The sequence below is a fragment of the Gadus morhua genome, chromosome 14, assembly GCF_902167405.1.
Source record: "Gadus morhua chromosome 14, gadMor3.0, whole genome shotgun sequence".
Taxonomy (NCBI): Eukaryota; Metazoa; Chordata; class Actinopteri; order Gadiformes; family Gadidae; genus Gadus; species Gadus morhua.
In genome coordinates this window covers 11,858,884-11,877,420 of record NC_044061.1, presented here as the reverse complement: position 1 = coordinate 11,877,420, position 18,537 = coordinate 11,858,884, and the positions used below count along the sequence as shown (strand labels likewise).

General features: G+C 42.8%; 1 protein-coding gene across 1 annotated transcript; it reads right to left on the bottom strand.

Annotated features, from left to right (window-relative positions):
* Positions 1-3,631: 3,631 nt before the first annotated feature.
* On the bottom strand, positions 3,632-17,706 carry stk33 (serine/threonine kinase 33). The gene is made up of 13 exons (XM_030377804.1): positions 17,443-17,706; positions 11,257-11,415; positions 10,605-10,718; positions 10,376-10,480; positions 9,935-10,073; positions 7,916-7,998; positions 6,822-6,909; positions 6,381-6,456; positions 6,171-6,283; positions 5,872-5,957; positions 5,504-5,704; positions 4,192-4,293; positions 3,632-3,924 (listed from the first exon to the last, which is right to left on the bottom strand). The coding sequence occupies exons 1-13, from the start codon at positions 17,458-17,460 to the stop codon at positions 3,706-3,708; spliced, it is 1,503 nt and encodes a 500-aa protein (XP_030233664.1). The 5' UTR covers positions 17,461-17,706; the 3' UTR covers positions 3,632-3,705.
* Between the last annotated feature and the right edge of the window lie 831 nt (positions 17,707-18,537).

Here is an 18,537-nt window from a genome sequence, read left to right as displayed (position 1 = left end):
GGGATCAAGCAGGTGGGGAGGGGGGGGGAAGCATCCTTACCCCATTTGACATTAGCCGGCCTTCAACCTCACCATGAGGGCCGTTCCCCTGCACCCCACTACTCTCTCTCTCTCGCTCTGGTGCTCTCTCTTACACTTGCTCTCTTACTTTCCCTCTCCCTCACTACCTCTCTCTTACTCCCTCCCTCTCTCTGACGGCCTTCCCCTGCCTTACTCTCTCTCCCTCCCTCCCGTTCTCCCTTCCTCCCCCTCTCTCTTACTCCCTCCCTCTTTTACTCTCTCTCTGTGTCTCTTACTCTCTCTTCCTCCCTTCCATTCTCTCTTCCTCCCCCTCTCTCTTACTCCCTCACTCTTTCCCTGTGTCTCCTACTCTCTCCCTCTCCCTCCCTCCCATTCACCCTTACTCCCTCCCTCTCTCTACTCTCTCTCCCTGTCTCTTACTCTCACTCCCCCTCCCTCCCTCCTCCCCCTCTCTCTTCCTCCCTCCCTCTCTCTTACTCTTTCCCTGTGTCTCCTACTCTCCCTCTCCCTCCCATTCTCCCTTACTCCCTCTCTCCCTTACTCCTTCCCTCTTTTACTCTCTCTCTGTGTCTCTTACTCTCTCTCCCTCCCTACGATTCACCCTCACTCCCCCTCGCTCTTACTCCCTCCCTTCTCTCTTACTCTTTCCCTGTGTCTCCTACTCTCTCTCCCTCTCCCTCCCTCCCATTCACCCTCACCCCCCCTCTCTCTTCCTCCCTCCCTCTCCCTCACTCTTTCCCTGTGTCTCCTACTCTCTCTCCCCCTCTCCCTCCCTCCCATTCACCCTCACCCCCCCTCTCTCTTCCTCCCTCCCTCTCCCTCACTCTTTCCCTGTGTCTCCTACTCTCTCTCTCTCTTCCTCCCTCCCATTCACCCTCACTCCCCCTCTCTCTTACTCTCGCTCCCCCTCCCTTCCCTTCCTTACTCTGTCTGTCTCTGGGCTGCAGCAGGAGCGGCAGAGTTTTAATCCCTTCAGCCCACCCACCCACCCACCCTTACTCCCCATCTGTCACAGCCCTGCTGGAAGAGGAGGGGAGGGAACTGCACCGGGCGGGGCGGGGCGGGGCAGGGGGGGGGGGATTGGGGGCTGCAAGGGAGCAGAGGGCGCATCGCTGGTTCCATCCCGACAAATTTTGTAATTTCTTTTACCTCCGTGATTTGGCGCGAGCCTCACGCCCCTGAAGCGGCCACCGTACAGCCCTGGCTTCATCCTGTCATGTCCTCACTTCTCCTCCTCCCTTCCTTTACTTGTCCTCTCTGGGGGAGGATTGCATCGAAAGCATGCGGCGGGAGAAAAAACGACAAATGCATTGCATTGATACGCACAACAATGTTTTGCCACTAAAGTGTAAATAAATCATTCTTTTTTGCCCCTGCGTATTGTGCGGGAGAATCCTCCTCGCCACAGGTTGTGTGCAGAGGAAGCGTTTGGTGGTGCTTCAGGTCATATTCCACCAGCACTCTTCCATTTGGGGATTTGTTTTGTTTTTTTGCTTTTCCTATAATTAATTAAAAGTCTGGCACAAGAAAATGAGGACCATATGTTGAAATCCCATCTCCTCGTCAGACAACGCATTAGCTATACAGAAGGGTTGTCTACACAGATTTTATGCAAATTCAGCACACTGTTCTAAAGGAAGAGGTTGCGCATGCTGAATAACTCAGTGGAATATGTGTCATTCTTAGCCACTCCCCACCGGCCCAACCAATGACATTTGTGTTCCTTCTAAACTTTAGTCTGCTTGCTTAAACATTTTAATTTTAAGAGGCTTTTCTTGAATGAATCACCTGGAGAGACATGCTGTGTGTTTTTAATAATTTAGCAATCACATAAATGCACTGACACCGTCACACATTAAACTTGATAGCCGGCTTTAGGGAAAAACCCTGTCAAGTCGACGACTCGTGCAAATTAACCCTGCAACTCACTATAGCTCCATCTGCTGTTTATTCTACACTAAGTAAATACAAGAGCCGCCACGTTTTCATCATGACACAGTGGCTAGCTCACGGTTGGCACACCCAGTGCTTTTTAATACCTTGAATTTTTAGAGAGGGCTTAGTTTCCCTTTGCTCCATATTAAGTGTGTCGATTTTTTTGGGTTGGTAGGACAGGGGTGGGACGGACGGACGGGGGGGTGTTCTAGTTTTCAACATCCGCAACTATAAAGTGTCAGTAAAACAATATGTCTCACACCATACACATGGAGAAAATACCAAAAATGTACTTTGATAACAAAATATTTAAACACATTAAGGCCATGACCTTTTTGCACACACACACACACACACACACACACACACACACACACACACACACACACACACACACACACACGTTCGACACTCATAGTCCACACACACAGTCCACACCAACACATACAGACAAGCCCTCTGTCAGAACACGTTCACTGAGAAATGCAAATAGCCAGATTTGAAATTCATCCTCTTTAGGTTCTGCGTGACTACTCCAATGTCGTATCTATGCTCAGGATTATTCTCTGTAGAGAGAGAAACCTGTGCTTGAATGGCAATGCCCTCAAAAGCAGCTCCCAGTGCTTTGAATGGCCTCCCAAACGAGATTAGAGCCGCGGCCGTCCTGAGTCTCAATCCTCTGCATTCAGATGGAGCGGAACAAGCCTGTTTGACAACTTCTGGGTTTTGACACCCAACGGATACAGTCATATGCATAAAGACCGTTTTGCAATTGAGTGGTCAGAACACAGAAGGAGAAAAAAAGGGATAAGCTGTTCTACACCAAAGGCCTATTGTTCATCGACGTGGTTGTGAACTGACACCATCGCAAAAGGAAACTTTAGTTTCTGTCTTCGCCGCATTGTAGTACATTAGAAATGTGAATACATTTTTCTTGTTTGTTCATTATTTCTTTATTCATTGATTACTCACAAAGTACATTTGTGTATATCCGTTATTTGTTTCATTATATTTGGCACCATCATACAAAAATGTCCTTCTCCAACATGAAAATACAGCAACATTCATTCAGGCTAACTACTGACAAACAGATAAAATAATAATATTAATATAATAATAATAGTAATAATAATAATAATATCAACATTAATCTTTTGCTGTAATTCGTTTTTTGTCCGATTTGGTCACATAAATCATCCAAAATGTGTCCATTAGATACTAATCTGGTGAGATTGTTAAATACTAAACCACCACCACCCTGTGTACCTAGCAACAAAGCTAACGCAAAATCAAAACATTCACAGTATAATAAGAAGAGACACTCTCTTTCAAAGTAGCCACATTTTTGTATAATATTTCACCACTATACTCATTCTATTTGCAATATGCAAAGAGCCCCTGCAAATGTACTGTAGCTTCATACAGTGGTGCCAATACCAGGCGGCTGCAGGTAGAGTTACATTGCTGTGTCGTTTTTCTTCTCTTGTCTCAACCCACCGAGCTAACCACCGACCGAAGGCGCATCGCCATTCGTTCGGACATCGTGCACTATCGTACAGCACTGAGTAGTTTGTGTCTGACCTGGTTTTAAGAGAAAACGTTTTCTGTCAAGTGGTATTCATGTGCTTAGTTGCCTTATCCTGGGGGCCCTAATGGGCTTGCCATCCCCCCCCCCCCCCCCCCCCCCCCCCGAGTACTTTGGCACCGGGCCCCAGGTTGAATCTGGGCACGTTGCTTCTGCTGTTGGGCCTAGCTCTTCTTATTCTTCGGGCAAACGGGCGGTCTGAGGGAGCAGTTGGCGGGCTTACTGCTGGAGGTGGAGGGTAGGTTAGCTTCCGCCTTTCCCACTTTAGGAGTCTGTTTGAGGCCGCAGCTGGCCAAGAAGGCGTGAGGGCCCTTCTCGCTGTTCTCCTTCAGGCTGCTCTGCTTTGCACTTGGCCGACTGGCTGCTTTAGCACCTGTATCAGCCTGCAAAGACAACATTTTGCATTCATCTCATAAAAGGCCATTAACATTAACATCACAGTTTCCACGTAAAAACAGACTATTGTGGGAATCTGCCGTATTCATTAAATCTGGCACCATCTAGTGGTCACTAAATATACTAGACAAACGGGTGCATTTAACATTTAAAACCGAATTATGAATTACGGAATTCTCCCTCAAATATCCTCAGAGTCTTAACAAGCTGTTACACTACAACAGATTGCCGGAATGATGCGAGGTCCAACATACGTTCAGGTGGTTCTCTTGTGCTGTGGGCTGGCTGAGCGTGCTGGTGTTCACCATGTCCGCTCTGTTTGTTTCCACCCTGATAGAGGTTTCCAAAGTCTCCTCCTGTCAGGATCACAGAGACACAACCCAGAGAGGGAACATGAGAGACCTGCTCTTTAATGACACTGAATAATGAAATAGAGCTTAACCTTGTGCTGATAAACTTACCGTCAGGGCTGACTTATCTAAGACGCAGCCAGACGTTTTTTTAGTCAAAGACCAGATCATTACCGACTGGGCTAATTGAGGTCAAAGCAGCAGAAAGGAATGGACCGTATCATGTATCTAAAGACCGTGAAACGCACAGATTGGTCTGAATTTTTCCTCCAGTCACTGGAGAGCCAGGAGGCAGATCCATATCTTTGTGGTTTAGCCCTTGGTATTGTTAGTCTGGCTAATACATTGACTCTTGACTAGGCATAGTCTAATACATCTTCTTTGATTTTTTGGAATTATTAAGCATTAGGACCTTTAAAGGTCCTAACAGCAGTCTATATTGCTCCTTTGATGATTTCCTCATTTTTAATTTAACAAATCACCATCTACTGTTAGTCAACCAACTGTTTATCACAATGGAAAATAACTTCCCTTAGTCTGTTCATGTGTAGAGCCTACACATGATGAGCTTTCAGACATTGTCCTTAAGTCCAACCTAGTGTTGAAGCTACCCATGGCAGAGTGGACAGCTCAGATTTTCCACCTTGTCTGCACCACGCTCAGAGTTCAAACAATTTCAACTTTGACCCCCGGTTGAAGCAAAGTGCATCCAATCTACCTCTCCAAGTGCGTCCGATCAAATTACAGCTTTGTCTGGCGTTCTAAAACCAGTCGAATCCGGTCCATGATTTCTAATCTCAAACCCATGTTTTATGAGTTAAAAACGCTGAACTTCCGTCAGTTGGCCAGCTATATCCCAAACGCACATCCTGGAGCCCTGTGCTTCGCTAAAAGCTCATCATATATTGACCGCTGTGGACTTCTTCAGAATTAGCTGTTGTAGGGATGGAAACAAGAGGTCCATTCCAACAACGGATACACCGAGGCAAAAACATGTTCCTTTTGGAAAAGGCCATGTTTATCGGAAATAAAGGTTGACTCTGAAGAATTCATTCATTAATTTTTCCGATCTACAGAGGAAGACTAACCGGTGTACAGTGATATACATACAGTGAGATACATAACACGAACCAGGGAGTCCCCTTAAATAGCCTGTGTGTGTATGTGTGCATGGGTGTGTGTGCGTGTGTGTGTGTGGGCTGTAGTCACATCATACCAGCTCCCTATGGTAAGGAGAAAGCTCGTCAATGTATTCCTGGAGGCTGTTGTTGCTGGGGGTCCGGAGGGAGAACTCCTCTAGTGACTGAGACAGGGAGGACTCGCTGCCCTCCTGCTCCTCGCCCTCATCGGGGTCATCCCGGAACAGACGCATCATCTCCAGAACATTGGTAGGCGTGGCCGGGTTGCTGGTGTCCCCCTGGAGGAACGGGCAAGCACATGGTTTTGAATGGGCGATGAGGGCAGCTAGAAAGCAGCTTCCCTCAGAGAGCAGAAGCAGCGTGTGTTCGCTTTCTGATCGACTCAAGTCTTTTAAAAACAATATTTTGTGTCCGTCTCAACACCGCCTTGTGATTTGGGCTTTACCGTAATCCAGGGGTTGTCCACTAGCTCATTGGCGGTGATGCGATGGGCTGGATCAACCTTCAGGAGGCAGCCCAGTACCGTTTTTGCTGTTGAATTAAAGACACTTCAGTTATTCTGTCCCAAAAACACGTTGAAATGGTTAAAAAAAAAAAAAAAAAAAAAAAAAAACGAATGGCCACATGTCCCACACATGGTATGCAAGGGGTATGATCTCGCGGCACAGCAGTTAACCTGAAGAAGCAGAGGTCAAAGGTTAACCACATTCAGGGTGGGGGAAGTATTACGAGTGGAGCCGTCACCTGCATCGCCAATGGTGTCCCAAACTGAACCAGAGAACGTCAGCTCTCCCCTCTTGATCTTCTCAAACAGTTTCTCTTCTGAGCTGGAGATGAAGGGAGCCTCTCCACATATCCTGCGGGGACAGACGTGTGTGCCTACCTGTGCTTTGTACACATGAGGCTGTTGGCTCATATATTGTTGTACAGTGTTGTGGGGTTGACTGGACTTACAACATGTACATGATCACTCCAATGCTCCACACGTCACACTGTTGACTGTACTCATGACCAGTGATCACCTCAGGAGCTAAAAACACATGCACAAGCATGCGCAGACCCACATGCACGCACACACACACACACACACACACACACACACACACACACACACACACACACACACACACACACACACACACACACACACACACACACACACACACACACAATCTCACGCACACGCACAAACACACACATAAACACACACACAAACACAAACATAAACGCATACACACACACACAGATCCAATAGGAGGGAGGGCAATATGTTTTGAAAACATTCCAGTCAGTAGGTGGGCAGGTTCAGCTGAACAAAAGACTAAATCTTGCCGATTGAGTAATTGCTAGGCCTTCAGCGTCCTAATGAATTACACAGGGTGTATTTATATTCACCCATATAGATGGGAGTGCCGCAGGTAGCCTTCATCATGTTCTCTCTCCCCACCCCACCTTTCTTCACAGACAATCCAAAGTCTGTCACCTAGACACAGGCAGAGAGATCCACACAGACACTTGTTAGTCTCCTATGTCGCTGGGCCACGGGTCATGGCACATGGACGGGACATGGCCGTCCTATAGGGAACATGAGAACGCTCACCAACGGCACACTGAATCAATAATTAACACATCGGCAGTCACTATAATGTTATCACCCGGGAAAGTAATGGAGTCGGGTTTTCCCTGAGTAAAAAAAAGCACATCCATACACCGTGATCAGTTAAGGGGAGAGATTTTTCATTAAGGAACAATATTTTTTTCAAAAAACTATTTTATGTAAATAAGGGGTCCTATGGAAGAATATCAGGCCAGTATTTAATATCATGTACAGTTTTATTGCAATGATAACAGCACGTTCACACATCCTTTTCCAAAATCATGTGGGCAGAGTTGAACGGCCAATGATAAAGCACCTTTAGTTGGGGTGAATTCATTTACATAAACGCTAAGGCTCTTATATGTAATAGTTCAGGTAAAAGCCTTTATGGATTGCATTGAACAACACATTGTCGGCACAGCCAAACATAGAGAAACAGTCTTCCATAATGTCTATAATGTTTCCAAGTTTGATCAGAGATGAAGTATGTATGCCAGAGAAGGGCAGATGGACAGGGACTAATGTTAATACTTGTTACAGCCATCAGGGATAAGGGGAGGAGCCCAGTCTTGCCAAACATAAAGGCTAAACCTTTCCCATGCTGCCATATGGCATGCCTGGTTTCATAGCGTGCACCCCCGGTATCTGCTGCTTCAACCCACTCTGTGCTGCTGCTGACGCACTGAAACATGGCATGCTCAGGTGCTAATGCGTTTCAAGGGGTTGATTCATGAAACCCTGCGCGGGCTGAGCAGAGGGAGGTCTGCTATAATGAAGCCGTATTTAAAACCATTTACTAGTCAGTGAGCGGGACTGCGGGGGCGAGCACAGACCACCCGGAGGGAGGGGGGAGGGAGTGGTGTGTGTGTGTGTGTGTGTGTCACCGTCTCACCTTGATGTTGAGCCCATGTTTGTCTCCTTGGTAAGAACCTTTCAGGAGAATGTTCTCCAGTTTTAAATCCCGATGCACAATGTCTAAAGGAGAGACGAGAGGGAGAAAGATGTACCAAACCTAATTAACACGCAACTTAAACAATAAACTTTTTGTGTGCGTGGGTGTGTGTGTGTGTGTGTGTGTGTGTGTGTGTGTGTGTGTGTGTGTGTGTGTGTGTGTGTGTGTGTGTATATATACATATATATATTTTTTATATATATATAATTTTTTTATGTTGTACATGTGTTTTGAAAATGTAAAGAATTGAAAATGATATATAGGTATCAATGTCCGAACAGATGACTTATATTAAAGGCATTAGTGACAGTACCATTGCCATAGGATAATGACCAACGATTATAAAGCTTATGATGTTAACTACTAAACATTATCCATGAGGCATTTGTCAACTTGGAGTGCCCTCAGTGGCTGTTCTTCAGCCAGAAGTCTCACGTTATAGTTTTTGCTCTGATATATTGTTCTTTAAAAAGCTATAACACACACCTAGATAACCCCATTAAAACGGTGAGAAGATGGAGAGACATTTGAGCAAGAGAGGGTTCAAGGTTAGATTAAATGTTGGTGCTAGAGGGAGGAGGTAAGATTGGAAAGTGTCACAACACACATTACTTTTCGGTGAGGAACAATCCTCTCGTCTTTAAGTTCATCTCTCTTAAAATGATTTTGTCAGAAAGGGGTAGAGAACAGCGACCCTTCCCAAAATGGTTTCCCCTGATGTGATGTTAATGTAGAATGAGGTCAGGGAAGAAGGCAATGCAAAAAATAACAATCTTTTCAAAGTAGACCTGATTTTTGCCTTCCTGTGGTGACAAAGTCATAGTATAGACGCAGCATGCGACACTTGGCAAACAAATAAACTATTTCATATCATGGAGTGATCTCAGCAAATATGTCAAGTCCTTGGCAAATCACCATTTCAGAATTATTATTTTTTTTCCGAACGCCAAAAAAGACTAAATATTCTTGATACTAATATAAAAGTAAGGAGAATGCTAATAAAAAGGCTTCTCATGTTAAGGTAAATAGTCATGTCACAAATCAAACACCACAGCTGAATGCAATTTGATGTTGTACAATCATTGTACAACAATCTTATTGATTAATGTACAGTATTAATTGTATTATGAATACATTATATTGATCTTGACTCTTTTCGAAAGTCATGTAAATATTGTAAACAAACATTGTTATAAAGAATTATGCCGTTAGACACAACCGGAGGATACAGGAGGTTACAGCATGCTAGCCCGACCAAGGGCCAAATTAGCATCAGGGCTTACTGTTTGTCCCCCAACTAAATTATGATATATTTTGTACATTTGCTATAGCTAGCATATTCCCCTGGGTATCATTAGATGCTATGGAGTTCAGAGTTAAACCAGCGCAGAGGGACACTCCATGTGAAAACACCTATTAATCAGGATTCCTCCCGAGCTCATTGTAAATGAGTCATTAGCCACATGTAATGGTGTCTCATTGCCAAGCAATTACCTCTAACTACAGATTTCATCATTAGAAGGGCAAAACATACCATCTCCAAATAAAGCCCTCAGATTCAATTAAAAATTGCCAAACTTTTTTTTTCCGGGGCACTTCATTATTACCTCGTTAAAATAAACTGGATTCTATAATGATTGAAAGCCATACTGGCGTGAAATATCACACGGCCACTCTGCCGTGAAGCCAATTTGACCAAAGAGTCACTATTGTATTACTTATTACAAGAATAAAATCAATAATGCATTATACAGTTCAGCCAGTACTCTAGGTATACCTGGTATTGTTTCAACTCTGTCAACGTGTAGAGAGAGTAAAAATAGAGGGTGTAATTAAGAATCCTGTCCATGGAACACGCTCACGTTTAACTTCACCCGGTAGTAGTCGCTTGTAGTCATTTGCTTATATACGTCATATTTCGTGTTGTGTGCATGTCAACGTTTGGGTGAGCGCCTGTACCTTTCTTGTGTAAGTACACAATGGCCTGGGCTAAGTTAGTGATGATGTGTCGGCTCTCCTCCTCTGTGAAGCAGCTCTTCTTCTGTAGCAACTCCTTTAGATCTCCCCCATCACACAGCTCAGTCACTAGGTACATATTCTGTAACAGAATGTTGGAGATACAAACCTGCCATTAAAGGGAGGGGCTTCTTATGATCACGCACATTCCAAGCTGCCGTCTTGGTTCCTTTTCACTGTTGTAATAATACTAATTACAACTGGTTGCTTGGTTTTTCTAGAATGGCTGGACAAGAGGTACCAAGATGGAGGATTTGAACTTATTTGTGGAACGTACTACTTTAAGCACTACCAAGGCATTGCATAGTAAGAAAGAAATATACACAGAATGCAAGCAATGTTAAGACGTTCAAATTGGAAGAGTAAAGAGAGAGTATGGCTCACCTTTGGTGTTTCAAAGACTTCTTTCAGTTGTATGATGTGAGGATGGTTCACATGTTTCAGTATGTGTACTTCCCTTTCCAACAGGATGACTCCATGGCTCCCTGCCTGTACAATACTAGTTATCTTTTGTTCTTCACGATAATTGTACCTTTCGATGTGTGTGACCCATTTCCCATGTATGGACAAAGTGAAATTCAAGTTTTTAAACAAAAGTTGCAAATGCACTTACCTTCTCTCGGTTCACCTTCTTTATAGCCCATTTCTTATGGGTGTCCACATGGGTGGCTTCAAACACGACCCCAAAGCTGCCTTGCCCCAATTTCCGTCCAAAAGTGTATATTTTCTTAATAGGATAATAAAAGGAGCCATTAATAGATAGTGTAATCACCAATCTGCTCTGAACTCTGGAAGACGTTCGGAAAGAGATACCCTGCGCTTTTACCACTCCTCATTTCAGCTCAAATTTTACTTTGCCACTTTGTCTTACAAACACATTACACGTTGACACATATATCCTAATTTCCAAAGCACTTTGAAGAACGAAGGGGGGGGGGGGGGGGGGGGGAGCTTCTCTGTCTCTAGGGTTCCACAATATATTATTTCTAGTCAAATTATTAAGTTGCTGCCGCAGTTCATTCAATCTGAGGTCTAATTAACTTGATCATGATCTCTGCAAAAGCAAAGTCGGCGCAACGCATGCCTTTGAATCCGGTAACGAGATTCTGCATTGAAGAGTGTTATTCTCCTGTGTGAGCAAAGATGAATAACAATGGAGAGGTGACTCTCAGAGAGAGAGAGTCCAAACCTGGAACACTAAGGTGACATGCCAGAAGCTCTGAGTGCTTAAAGTGCTCGAAGAAGCAGAGGTTGTTGGGCCATACCTTAAGGCTAGTTTCTTCCTCCATGCGACTGTGAGGCACCTTCCTCTCAGTGCCGTTGGCTCTCATGTGTTTGGAGGCCATTTCTCTGGCCTGTGGCGCTAGCGTCTGCTGCTGTCGCCTTCTTGGGATAGATGCAGGCTGTTCACCTCCAGGAATCACCTACAGGATTCACACAGCGGAAAGAGTTGTAAAGGTCCATGAGCCTATACAATAACGCACTCACCTATATATACACATAGAATGGTGATACAGCCCAAAATAATGTTGAATAGAGATTAGAAGAGATATTTAAAGGTGAGCTCACTTCCAGCTGTCCAGCATATTAAGTAGACTTATATCATCCGAGTCTTTTAAGGAAAGTGGACAGTCATCCATAGGTAAGTACATAGAACTCATCCGCCTCTAAAAGTAGCATTCTTCTTTTATAGACCCTTTCAGTGTCAAGGAGGTGTATGCCCCCTTTTAGAGACTTCTACGCACTGTGCCACCGATCTGGATGAGACACACAGATAGTCAATAGTGGGCCCTGCTTTTAACGCTACATTTAAACCAAAATATCCTAATGGTCTGTATTGGTGCACCCACACATAGCAACACTTCTGCATGATTAACCTCTAATTCAAATCAATTGTAGAATTTTTTGGGTTGTGTGTGGGGACATTTATTTGTTTTATATTGATTTATTTGTTCTTCCACAAAGCCATGTACATACCTGCTACAATGGCTTGTCACCCCCTAAATGTTTAGTGCAGCTCATGCCAGAAGAATTGTACTCAGCAAAAGGATAGGAGAGAGCTCTTGGCAGTAACAGTTTGTGGACCTAGCGCAAAGTAATTACATTTCTGAGCGAAAAGCACAACAATAGAGAAAATTTGCTCACCTCGAAACATAAAACAAACCCACATATTTTCAGCATAGCGACCAGGCGCAAGAGACACATTTCAGCACGCTTTGTGCTTCTTACAAAGAAAGAAAAATATTTGAGCGTCACTTTGGAACATTTTATATTGAAGTCTAAAGACATTAGCTGGGTTAAAATGAGAAATAACGACGCAAAGCCTAATAGCAGACTATTCAGCTCTCTTGCGATTGGTTTCCCACCAAATTCCTTTCCCTGACTGAGCCTTTATTAACATTAAGCGCAATTTACCTAGCTTGGAGTGAAAAAAAGCCACTCACAAGGCAAATTAAATGTAAAGCAATTATCATGCAATGACTCGGAGCGGTGATGTGGATCACCCACACACGGGCAGCCATTAATTATTAACAAGGAAGTGGTGTCTTTAACCTCTTCACTCTGGAGCATTATCTTAGCCACGACAAAGCTCTTATAACAGGCCTGTCTCTCCCATTATCCTCTGCCTTGTATTTATTCAAAACCATTGTGACAGCCTCTGGAAATTCCAATCACAGCTCATTTGCGGGAGATCGAGGCATCATATGATGAAGGAATGGATAAATAAAGGGGGGAGGGCGGGGCTGGACACTTGAAGACGCCTCAGGTGTCTCTTTCCAAGATGTCTGCCTCTTGTTCTTGTTGCCAACATGTTTGAAATGGACACCAAGTTCAGGGTCAAGGGACTGTGATCCTCAAATAGTTCACCACAGTGCCACTGGTCTAGAATTCCTCTCCCGGATCTCAAAACACAATGGCTATTAGGTAATCGCTAATTGGCCCTATGTGTGTTTTGGTTGTATGGAACCTGTTGGTCACCTGGTTGTAGTTGACAAAAATTGCATTATATCTTAAGCTACATTACCTTGACCCTTGTGTATTGATGAACATGAATATGTTGAATAGCCTCTCTGAAATACTGAAATTGAACATTTAGGGCCCTATCTTGCATCAAGCGAAATTAACTTTCTACACTGACGCGTATTGTTGCTAGTTTGCAACTGGCGCAGAGCGTTCTTTTCCCTCCACCGCCACGCGTCGGTAAATTAGGGAATGATCTTGCGCCCCAAGGGGCGGTTCGGCGAAAGGAGACGGCGTGTTCTGACGCAAACGTTCCCTGGTGCTATTTTGCAGTTTCAGAAAATAATTCCGCCACAAACCAAGAAATACCTGGTTTAAAGGCAGTGGCGCGTTGTTCAGATGCTATATTAAGGGCGCATGCATAATGTTGCTTGTGCACCTTGCGCACGCACTTTTCTTCTCTCATCTACCTAGCCACACATTCTTGGGAAATTATTTGGGAAAGAACAACTGATACAGCGGTAAGAAGTTGTACTTTTAAATCAATGCATCTGCAAACACCGTACAGGAAACGCACATTTTCTACGGGTAATAAGGCTACTTCAGACCAACCCTTTTTAGATTTGCGTCGGGAGCAAAAGTAATTTATCCGCCTGTAAAATTGCAGCATCGCCATAGAACCGGCCACAAAGCTACTTGCGTTTGGCGCTTCTCACTTCGGTTTCAGACCTTTAAAATAGGGCCCTTAGGGAATAGGGACTATTTTAGATCGGGCTAGTTTGATTACCGAGGTATAAGTTCTATATATTGATGTACAACAATATGAATCAGACAGCAGAGAGATGCCACCTTGTGTTTCATGTTAATTTACTGTTTGCAACAGTTTTTGTTAGTAGGTCCAGACAAATAACACCTTGCCTTTGTGACTGTGACTTTGCATGAATTTGGAGGGATACGTTTTTTTTTTAGCTTCCAGTCTGGGGAGAAGTGGGCAGGCGGAGACAACTCTCTCCATTATCATGAATTTGGACTGCAGTACCCATTTTGAACGCTCAGTGTCAATGCTACATTGTACCTTTGAGTACATCGAAGATACTTCACAAAGTAAAGAAATAATAATGGTATTTCAACGCTCACATGCATCTAGAACCTAATTGCATGACACTCTACAGATATTTAATAAAAACACATATTAGCCACCATATCCAAAATGTATCATTGAAGATGATCCAATATCAACTTCAGGCAGGACTGGACTAGCATTATTCTAAAGCTGTGTTTTTATGTGGTGCGTATAGAGAGGTAGAACATTTATGGGATTATTTTGTTATTGATACATTTTCAGGAAGACACATGGCTGGGATGGCAAATTCATTTAGTTTTATCCAAAGACAAATGGAGCTATTGTAATCTTAGAGTTGTTTACTTTAGATTATAAACTTTTGAGGATGTAGTTATTAATTATGGATTTTGGCTCTTTTGAACTGAAAGTTTTTAAAATAATTGTCATAATTATGTGCCTTATTGGCAACGCTTTAGAAGAATGGCATGTTTACTCAAATCTGAGAATAAACAACCATTTTGAATATCCAATTAAAACCAGGCAACCGTTTTGTATTGGATCTTTTGAACTTGTTTTAGTGGTTGAGTAGTAGTGAATGTCATCCACGGCAAAGGCTATTCCATTTATTGGTTGTTTACCTTATTAGGTTCCTTAACTCCCTGAGGTCCCTTATTAGGACTGGATGGTCGTTTAAATACAGACCTACACTTTGTGGAAAAAACTTTTGTTTGCTTTGCCTAATTGCACACACACTATCATGCTAATTTTCTTATTAACTCAGAACAAACTTTGAAACAACTTCTTAGGCTTAATGTTTATAATAGGCACAATGAAGATACAAAAGTTTAATATGGGTGGCTTTCCCCTGCAGTCAGAGAACACAACCTCTAGTTTACGGTTTCACAGTTACAGTTGAAGCTGTTTTTATATGTCTTACTTCATCTAGAAAGGAAAATTCATTCTTGTAAGGCTTCAGTCCCTTTGGCTTTTTTGTGCAGGTCAAGTCATTGTGGAAACAGTAGTTAATTGCATATCCTGTTTACTCTAACTGCAAATCGGGTGACCTCTGGCCGAGCTGTCGCCCTGACGCGTAGAAGCTTCTGTACATGTCAACACCACGTCCCCAAAGGTTTCCTTCTCCATAATGGAGCCATTAGAATGCAAGGCAACAATTTTGTGAATTAGTGAAAAGAAAGCAAGCCTTATGGACAGTTGGCAGCGAGGTAATGGCAATCCATCACAGAAGCCTTGTTTAATCTGATCACATCACATGTATGACAGGAAATAAGCCATTAACTCCACTATTCTCCTAATTGCCATTAGGCATATCTTGTGCAATGCAGTGAGCAGTTAAGCTAAGAGTATTCTCTTTGTTTAACGGCTGTATTTACAATTGTAAACAAAGCAAAAGCAGCAGAAGTTAAACTTGACATAGTACTGTATTTATAAGGTAGTTACAATTGATGTGTTTAATGCTGTGCCACAGGATCACAATAGTGTTGCTTTCCCCTGGTAAAAAAATAGTTATGGCACATAGGAGTGGGCAAAATGGGAGTAATAACACATTATAGACTTGGTACACAAACAAGAGGCCCTGAAAGATAAATGAACAGCCTGCCTTGTAAGAGACGCAATCTATATGCAAGGTCTCCATACTGGTTTGGCGACTTCATATCAAATTTCATACGAAAAGTAATTATGTTAGGTATTATGACACAAGCGAGGCCTAACATATCTTAACTCTCTGTCACTGAGGGTGCAATAAAGTTAGGCTTATTTCGGCAACAGGTGAGAAAAATGTAATGCTGCTCTACCATGATTGCAGCTGAATATGTGCAGACTGCTGCCTACTAGACACATGAGGAGTTTGTCTCTTTAAACACTCTCATTTCCATTATTTAAATTGTCATCCACTTTACTTGGTAGTTTACACATTATTCCCCCTTATCTCACACACACACACACACACACACACACACACACACACACACACACACACACACACACACACACACACACACACACACACACACACGCACACACACGCACACACACACACAGCCTTATCAACAACTGTGTTAAAACGTTGACAACTAATGAGGATAACAAAGAATAATTGTTGCTTTATTGATCAATGAAGCTCAATGTGGTGCTCAAAGCAACCTGATGAAAACATATAGCCCCACCGCACACAGGCTTGGTAAATCTGTTTTACTTATGCTACATGGAAAGCAATGTGGGAGCGTGAAGTCATATTGACCTACCCCTTGCAAGACGTTTCATCCACATCAGTGGACCATTAAGATATTCACCATACGGAAGCTCTTGCAGCCCTGTCATTTCAACTTACTCTGCATGCTTAATTAGGCTCAGGCAGTTCTGTAATGACTGTGATTCTCTGCAATAATCAACCGGCAAAATTCAGCCAAATTCAAACTAACAGACTGCAATCATAATGAAAACTGTAATCAGCATTGCCTGATCCAAAATATTTCATTTTCCTGAAATGAAGGTTAATCATTTATTGACAGCTTGGCTTTGATGACAAATGATAAACTTCACAGTCCTAATGAAGCATGGAATTACATTACCTGATGAGGCAAGAAATTGCATGTTTAGAATGCAAATATTGAGCCAGGCCATTTCATTAGGTTATGAAGTGAATCCTAATATGCCAGTGTAGAGAGTGTGGGACTATCAACAATAGTCGCCAACACATTACAGTATATGCATTTGAATAAATCACATTTTCAACCTTGCCCACTACAAGTTCGACGAAAGCTTTTTGAAAAACTAACAAATCCTTCTTCTCTGAATCCTTGTTAAACATTGATTTGCAGAAATTACATGATTTGCTCAAGGACATTGTAGATCAAATTGCCCCATTTGTTCAAAGCATTTCACATGTTGCCTTGGAGATGGGGACAACAAATCCAATATCAATGGTTATTGTAGTATTATTGTATACCATTTGATGTCGGAAGATATGCTATTCAGATAAATGCAGATAAACATAAAAGGCCATTATCCGATATATCGCGTTAGGATATTACATTGTATTTTTTTCTCTTGCAGCTAGGTCAAGAGACAAATGATAAATCTTAAGTGAACCACCTAAACGCACAATCCTTATGTGCCATACATTGAATACCACTGGCAGTGGAAACACTTTTTGAGTAAAACCTTATTTGAGAAACGTCGGTTCATTGATCAAAGTGCGTGCCGTGATACTTAACCTCCATTACATACACAAAAGTCTTAATAGGCTGTAAACCTATAAACCTACAAACATACATAAAGTGGTACCTCGAAAAGTAGCAGATACGCACGCAATATTAATGGCAGACAATTTTCATGGCAATAATATATTGTATTGCATCCATCAACTTAGCAAACAATGTGTAAAACCAGACTGAAAGTTACATACCTTAGCGTGTGTTGTCATGGCAACGAAATACTAATGTACTTTCCTGGTTGGCTTTCAGTTAACCAAAAACCACGCTTATTGTGGCTAATGTGTACATTTAGCGTGTGTACGCGTCGTTAATCTGCCATAATGATGATTCAGTCGTTGAGTTTTACATTATTAGAGCGTCTCTAAAACTGTGAAGCGAAGGACTACGGAAAACGATTAGAGACAAACTATTGTATCCTTGCTTTTCTGAAGCACCTCGCACCCCCATTGGTGTAGCCCAAACCGCCTACACAAACACACACGCAAGAACAAGCACGCACACACACACACACACACACACACACACACACACACACACACACACACACACACACACACACACACACAAACACACACACACACACACACAAACACGCACACACTGCACACACACGCATACAAGCACACACACACACACACGCACGCACGCACGCACGCACACACGCACACACACACACACACACACACACACACACACACACACACACACACACACACACACACACACACACACACACACACACACACACACACAAGCATACACAAACCATCCATTCACACTCCAAGTTCTAGCGCCTCTAAAGGCAAACTGTGGAACTAACCAACATTCTCTTGACTCAGCTGCATCAAGAGGTGGAAATGAGTCTCTATCTGGTGGGGATTAATTGTCATTGCAGTTTTCGTCTTTGTTTTATGCCGTGCTGAAATGTACAATTATTTATGTTGAGTACAGTTGAAAAAACAATTTAGTCTTACTGTTCATTGAACACATACCTCTTTTCCTTTTTGACTAATTTAAGTTTTTAACTTGGGTTCAGTTGACTTATTGTCGTTAATGTATAGCTCTTGAAAGAGTCTTGTATACCACAGGGCGTTTTGCACGTCACTGCCATTGTGGGTAGATTATAACGTTTTTTCTGTCTAACAGCCTCTACAACTAAATAGTACTCTTAGACATTAAACAACAAATACTAATTGCATATAGTAAGGATAATTTGGAATAAGAAACTTTTTTAATTCTCACTAGAAAAAAGAATGTTTCCACTTAAATCTCTGTGATTGTATCCA

Excerpts from the sequence above, each read along its gene's own strand:
- stk33 (XM_030377804.1), bottom strand. Across the intron at positions 10,719-11,256 it reads AGGAAGAAACTAGCCTTAAG|AAAATATACACTTTTGGACG; the intron begins GTATGGCCCAAC and ends TATCCTATTAAG. Across the intron at positions 6,457-6,821 it reads CGGCACTCCCATCTATATGG|CTCCTGAGGTGATCACTGGT; the intron begins GTGAATATAAAT and ends ATGTGTTTTTAG.